We start from the raw sequence: 7355 nt of genomic DNA on the forward strand, positions 1-7355 counted from the left end.
TTGTTGTATAAGTTGTGTGTTGAAATGTCAGTAACACCCCTAGATTCCATCAATGACTACATGTTTGCACCGTAGAAACCAACATACAATGTTGTTACCAACCAAATAAGCAAATATTTTTTACCTTGCATATTTGTTAAACGAAGAAAAAAAAGGTGAGAACATGGATATGAGAGTGACACAGACGAGACACAGAGAGAGGGCACAGGAGGAGAGGCAGGCTCGGCGCGGCGAGGGGATGAGAGAGGGCCCCAACGACGGCGAGGCACGCTTGGGCAGCTTGGCCAGCACCTGCAGCGCGGATGGGGCCGGCGGTCGTGTGAGACCCTGACGGTCTGAAGAACAAACACTAGGGGATTTTCACTCAAACTAGCCGATTTCATTCACGAAATTAAGGAAGTAGCATGGGAGCTAGTACAAGGTAGCCAACCAGGAACACTGGCGACGCAATAGGGGGAAACCCTAGAAAAAAGTCATGCCCGAGGCTAGCTGGAATCATGGCTTATATAGCCTTACAAAGCAAAGGGAAAGTAAAGCTAAAACGAAAACGAAAACGAAAGTGTTGTCGGATTTACGACAGTGACGCATGGGTGGTCGTCCGATCGCAGATCAACGGGAGCCGAGGCTTCTCCTTCAGCGAAGCGGTATGGGAGCCTGGGGAGCGTTGGATCATCAATAGACGGCTGTAGTTACTTCGCGCCATGAGTCTTCATTTGAATTGTGATCACTGAATCCGAATTAGACACTGGGTCGTGACAACTCCCCCCGGTCGACATCAGACCTGTCCTCGGGGCTGAAATGTCGGGAAAACCTTCTGAATGAACGAGGCATCCTCCCAAGTTGCATCTTGTTCCTCTAGATTTGTCCATTTGATGAGCCATCTGACCACTGGTATCTGAATATCTCCTTGCATTCTTGGAATGAGTTTTCTGTCCAATAGTCTTTCAGGCTCAAGCAGAATTGTACCATCAGCATGGAGTAATGGAAGGTTGGGATTAGGTATAGCTTGAGGTCCAAGGTGCTTCTTTAGTTGGCTGACATGGAATGTAGGATGTAGTTTGGAGTGCTCAGGTAAGAGTAACTTGTAAGCTACAGGCTTCTTCGAAGTGTTCGGGGGTTGCTTCGTCGCGAAGGTCAACGGCTGCTTCATGTGGCTATCGAAGGTCGGGGCGCCGGGGGCTAGGGGTCATCGGCGGAGGTCGAGGGGTCACGGACTCACCGGTGGAGCAGCCCACAATCGTCATAATCGTCCATATATGGTGATTCCCTGGACACAATTACTAAAACCTTATCAAGACACGTTACTAAAGCGTGTCTAGATACATCCGTGACTAAAAAATTTAAGACAAGTACTTGGGACGAAGGTAATATCACATATTCCAGTGCACAGCCGTCTTGTATAGTATAGTTGAACAAGCTCAAGGGCAATGTTTAGCGTTCAGTTGACAGAAAATACAGCCAGATTTGAAGATTTCCATTAAGAAAAACTTGAAAGAGCATTAGGTACCCCATGAATTCCAACTCCAAGCAATAGCATGTCGAGAATATGTCTTATTGAACATTTGAAATGAGCACACGTAAGGGCCAGTCTCACACTTAAGACAGGGAAAGGAAAAGGAAAAAGGGACTGAGTAGCTCAGCTCAGCGGCCAGCGATGGGGGCACTACCGACGTATTGCTCGCTATTAACCAACGAGCAACAAAAAGAAGTTTCCCGATGTTTTCTTTTCTACTGTACCATTTCTTCTCTCTACTCTACCATCCCGCGCTGCTTGAAAATTTCAAACATGGTCGAACCAATCTTAGCTGGTGACTCGACAACAGTTACCCCAGCCTCCCTGAGTGCCTTGATCTTGTCTTGGGCAGTACCCTTGCCCCCTGACACAATTGCTGCATCATACGAGAAATATATCCATAGATTAGCACATGTAACAATTGAATGCCATTGCAAACAATCAAAGAAATGCAACAATTTTATTTTCATGAGTTAATTATATTGAGAATCACAGAAAAAAATTCAGAAAGTAAACCAGATTGTCACCATACTGAAAGTTTTCTCAACACTCTATATGTGGGTGAAACAGTTCCAAAACACAAAAAATAATACATAATTGCCAATTATTATATTAGCAAAAGAACAGAGGCAAACATTGCTCATTGCTCGGTTACCAAAATATTTGGCCCCAAGGAAAAAAATAGATCGCGAAGGGGGCAATTGGGTCTGATAAAGCTATGAAATACTCCCTCCGTAAAGAAATATAAGAGCATTTAGATCACTAAAGTAAATAAATATAAGAGCGTTTAGATCACTAAAGTAAATAAATATAAGAGAATATTTAGATCACTGAAGTAAAGAAATATGAGAGCATTTAGATCACTATTTCAGTGATCTAAACGCTCTTATATTTCTTTACGGAAGAAATATAAGAGCACTTAGGTCACTATTTTAGTGATCTATAAATGCTCTTATATTTCTTTTATGGAGGAAATATAAGAGCCTTTAGATCATTATTTTAGTGATCTAAACGCTCTGATATTTCTTAACAGAGGGAGTATAAACCAGGTCGAGAATACTGTTTTGCTACTTTACCAATTAAATAGTGCAAGTGTTCATACTCTGTACTGGTAGAAGGACCAAGAATAAACTAAACAACAATTTGAGTTATGGTTCAATACCACACCCACCAGGGTGAAACTTTCATACTCAAAGCTGAAAACTTCTTAAGTATTTATCTTTTATCTATCGATTATTGCACAATTGAATAATATAAATACACGACCTGTTCTTCCTGAAGAAACTGAAGTACCATTGACAATGGAGAGTATTAGAAAACTACAGATAACTAATGATCTATCTGGTAATGTAAAAAACTGCCGGTATCTTGTCTCCAAATACCAAGACAGGAGCATAGTTCAACTTAATACGCCCACAGGTTATACAGTTGACAAAGGAAACAAATAGTGAACTTGTTATATCAATACCTCCAGCATGGCCCATGCGACGGCCCGGGGGTGCAGTAAGTCCAGCTATGAATGCAACGACAGGCTTTTCTGTTTTGCTCTCCTGAATCATTTGCATGTCAAGTTAGATTAGTTCATCCAAAATGTTACTTACAGCATGTATCTAATCAAAAGAAAAAGAAAAAAGAGTTCTAGCAAGTAGACACGTGCAATATTATAACATGGAATACCAGCTGTGCCTACCTATCATGTGTCACTTCACAACACTAAGAAAGCACCAGGGGCACAATTTTAACTTGTAAACTAGGCCAGATACAGTCTTAAGTATTTACATTTCATAAGACCATGAAAAGTTGAAAACTAATAACAGTAGGGCCTACTTGTACTTCACTGAAACTGAATCATCTTCTATTGCTTGTGATAAAGGGTCGGGGTCGCATGATACAATGACCTAAAAGCTTTAGACTCGTGACCATATAATCTCAAGCTACACCTAGACAGGGTGGTGATGGCTTGAAGCTTAGAAGTATGCAAGCATACCAACTCTTAAACCCAGACAAATTCTGAGCTTGCCTAATAAGCATATTAAATTACAAACATACATTATCTAATGGTTAAGTCAGAAGGACTTTTAAGAATATCATGTGTCTTTTATGGCAAGATCATGATCATATAAATGAACATTGATAGTACATTACATGCTACAAAAGTATGGCTTTCTAATTGCCATCAAGCTTGAACTGCAATAGAGGACATAAAGAAGCATGCTACTATTTATAAATATGCAAGGATGCTAAGAAGAAGGGCATGCAACAGGAAAAGAGCCATCCCAACAAAGCTCTCACCCGGATAAAGGCTGCAGCATCCTCCTCAGCAGTACCTCCAATTTCTCCAATGAGAACAATACCTAAAAAGAACACCAATTTTACTAATGAGAACAATACTTACAAGGGATATAACAGCATTAACAGATGAGAACATTAACTGAAAGACACGGTGTTAAAGAATGTAACTGGACATTCATATGCATTAATTACTATACAAGGGATCAAGGCACACAGAAGAGTCACAAATCATGGAGCTTCTTTCTGTTATATGACTAATTTCCTTTCTCTTACTGAGTCACAGGCCCAGAGCAAACATTTGTGGGATGCCCTCATGTGAGCATATACAAAGGTACAGAACTTCAGCAGGAGTAAAGATGAAGGCCTACTAATCATGCTGGGACCTAGTACCCAATACACCAAATAAAGGGAAAATTGGGAAATCTGACAAATAAATGAAAGAACAAAAATAGCTTTTATGAATAATGTAGAGGCCCAGCGACAACTGGTGTACCTTCTGTCTGAGGATCATCCACAAACTTTTCAAGGCAGTCAACAAAATTAGTGCCGTTAAAGGGGTCACCACCCATGCCCACACAAGTTGACTGCCCCAAGCCTACGGCTGTTGTTTGAAACACCTATCGATAAGAAAGAAAGAAAGTTCAGGCAAATGCATTCAATGGTTAAAAGCAAGTCTACAATCATGAGCATACCGCTTCATATGTCAAGGTACCAGAACGAGATACTATTCCAATGCGTCCTGGTTTGTGGATGTAACCTGGCATGATTCCAATCTTACATTCACCGGGCTTAATGATACCAGGGCAGTTTGGTCCGATCAGTCTGGTTTTTGATTGCCTGTTCAGAGCAGCCTTCACTTTCACCTGGAATCAAGAGAGGGAGCCTTCTGATGACTTCACTAAGGTCTTAACAAAGCAAAAAAAAAAAATCATCTAAACTGTGACAAAGATAAACATAATTATGGTGTAGTGTGGATTATTAACATTGTGCACTTAATGTCAACAAATTAACCATCAAATGGGTCAGGTCAAAATTACAAGTAAAACCTAAACCTGTTCAATATGTACCTATCTGCATATAGCTACATATCCATATGCATTGAGCGACACTGATCACGCGTTAAATTTTCTAGTGTTTCTGTATTAAGAAAACTCAGCTTGCATGGACAGCTATAGACAAAGGAAAAAAGAAATGGCATCACAAAAATTATTATGCTCAGATACACAGCAAACAAGGTGCCTAGTGATGTACTTAATTGTTAAAATATCATACCATGTCATGCTGAGGTATCCCTTCAGTAATGCAGACAACAAGGTCAAGCTCTGCTTCCAATGCCTCCATTATTGCAGCAGCAGCAAATGGTGGTGGAACATATATAACAGATGCATTGGCCTTTGTCTCGGCCTTAGCTTCTGCTACTGAGTTGAAAACTGGAAGGCCTAGGTGCTCAGTTCCACCTTTCTTGGGAGTAACTCCACCTACCTGTTCAATTCCAAGTACTGAAGTTAAAAGGGAACCATTTGATGAAAACCATAGCAGAGACATGTTAATTAGTTGAAGATACTTATATTTTAAAAATTAAGCTACATATCTATATATCTTAGACTTAAGAGAAGTCAAAACAACCTTACAGAAACATGTCAGTGCTTTGATTTGATGGTGCAAAGGGATCATCGCAGATGCATTCATAAGTGAACTAATGATTCAACGTATAAAAGTAACCGCAGTGGGAAAAGGTCAGTATGTCACTGTTACACCCAGTATGTGACAATTATCTCTGAGCTCCTGGTCAAGAATGTAGTAATGGAATTAGAACCATCAACATGACTCTCAGAATGCATACATAATTCTTACCATCCACATGACCGTTTTCTTCATCATACGCACCAGCATTTTTATTGTGTGGGAAACCCTGCCCAAATTGCTACCAATAATATGAAAGGTAAAATATGACTCGATATCTCCACACCACTTATTGAAGAATTCTAGCAGTACGATGCATAAAATTTAGTTCGGTTCAGTTTTCCATAGCGGCTTGAAAATTACAGGGCGTGCACATGGAAATTGGTTCTCGGGCTCTGTTTAAGTTTAGATCGACCAGGCCCTAGATTTACAAAACGTCGAGGGACCCATAGGAACCTTTGTTCCTCATGGTTTGATCTACGATGAGTCATAACAAAATACTGAAGAACACCCTGGAGCCACGCATCGATAAGAGACGAAACCCTAAAAGGCAAGGAAATGGAGATCGAAAACCAACCATCCACGAGATCGCGCATTGTCGGCCCTAACTCTCAATCTCAAACCCTAGAGCCGCACTAGGGAGGACGAAATGAACGGATCGAGTAAGGCATCGAGGAGGTAGGCGGCGCGGGGGGACATACCATGTTGGTGCCGTACTCGATGGCCTGCTCGGTGTGGAAGGTGCCGTTCTTCCCGGTGATGCCCTGGCAGATCACGCGGGTGCTCTTGTCGACGAACACCGCCGGCGAGGGCGCGGCGGCGGCCGCGTAGCCCCGCGAATGGAGGAAGCGGGAGGCGGCGGAGCCCAGCATCTGGGACGCGCGGCGGGAGGAGGCGGCCATGGCGATGTGCTGGCCTGGCGGCGGCGCGTGCTCCTCTCCCTTTTCTCTCCTCTCGATTCGATTTCGTTTGGGGCTCGGCTCGGTCTACTTTCCTCAGTTTTCTGGGGTCTCGCGATCCATTCTTGCAGGAGAAGTTGGGGGGGGGTCAAACTTCAGGCTGGGCCCCTGCATTTATCGCTATTTCCGGAACCTAACACATGGATGACCATTTTTAAAGCATGCAGGAAAGCGGTTTTGGTTAATACGCTTTTTCGGTCAATAGAGGCGAATGACCTAGGGCATCTCCGACCCCTAAAGCGGAAGGACGCACATTTTGTCCCTTTTTGTCACAACGTCCCTCCGCCTCTCCGTATCTGTCTTTTTATTTGAATCGGTTGATGTGTTCAATGAAATGAAACACATTTTAGGCATATCCATAGCGTCATTCGGACGAACTCGTAGGCGAGCTCCCGCGTCGTTGATTCGTCCCACCCGAGTCCTCCCGTGCCCCGCCGCCCTTCACGCAGGCACGCGTTCGCCGCAGCTCACTTCGCCCCCGTTCTAGTCGCCGCTCGTCGTGCCCGCCACACGAGACCCTCCCCCTCCCTCCTCCCGGCCCGCAGCTCACCATGTCCCTCGCGCTCGCTCGCACGCGTCGCTCCCGCCCCACAGCTCACCCCTCCCTCACGCCCACTCGCACGCGCCGCTCCTGCCATGCGGCTCGACCGCGTCCCCATGAGCTCGCCTCTGTCGTCGCACGCGCCGCTCCCGCCCCGCGGCTCGGTCGCGTCCATGTGAGCTCGCCTCCGTCGTCGCACGCGCCGCTACCGCCCCACGGCTCGGCCGCGTCCCCGTGAGCTCACTTGTGTCGTCACGCGTGCTCCACCATCGCATGCTTCGGGTCATGTGCTTGGGATCGTGCGCGCGGCCATCGACGGCTAGCGCGTGCGGCGAGCACCAGCACCAGCATGCATGCACGGCCAGTG

The 7355-nt window shown here is 44.6% G+C and overlaps 1 protein-coding gene across 1 annotated transcript; it reads right to left on the reverse strand.

Moving 5' to 3' along the window:
- Positions 1 to 1453: 1453 nt before the first annotated feature.
- LOC123425576 (succinate--CoA ligase [ADP-forming] subunit alpha, mitochondrial) lies at positions 1454 to 6488 on the reverse strand. The gene is made up of 7 exons (XM_045109267.1): positions 6190 to 6488; positions 5078 to 5287; positions 4498 to 4668; positions 4299 to 4422; positions 3806 to 3867; positions 2982 to 3063; positions 1454 to 1889 (listed from the first exon to the last, which is right to left on the reverse strand). The coding sequence occupies exons 1-7, from the start codon at positions 6388 to 6390 to the stop codon at positions 1750 to 1752; spliced, it is 990 nt and encodes a 329-aa protein (XP_044965202.1). The 5' UTR covers positions 6391 to 6488; the 3' UTR covers positions 1454 to 1749.
- Positions 6489 to 7355: the final 867 nt, after the last annotated feature.

Source organism: Hordeum vulgare, chromosome 2H, assembly GCF_904849725.1.
Source record: "Hordeum vulgare subsp. vulgare chromosome 2H, MorexV3_pseudomolecules_assembly, whole genome shotgun sequence".
Classification (NCBI taxonomy): domain Eukaryota; kingdom Viridiplantae; phylum Streptophyta; class Magnoliopsida; order Poales; family Poaceae; genus Hordeum; species Hordeum vulgare.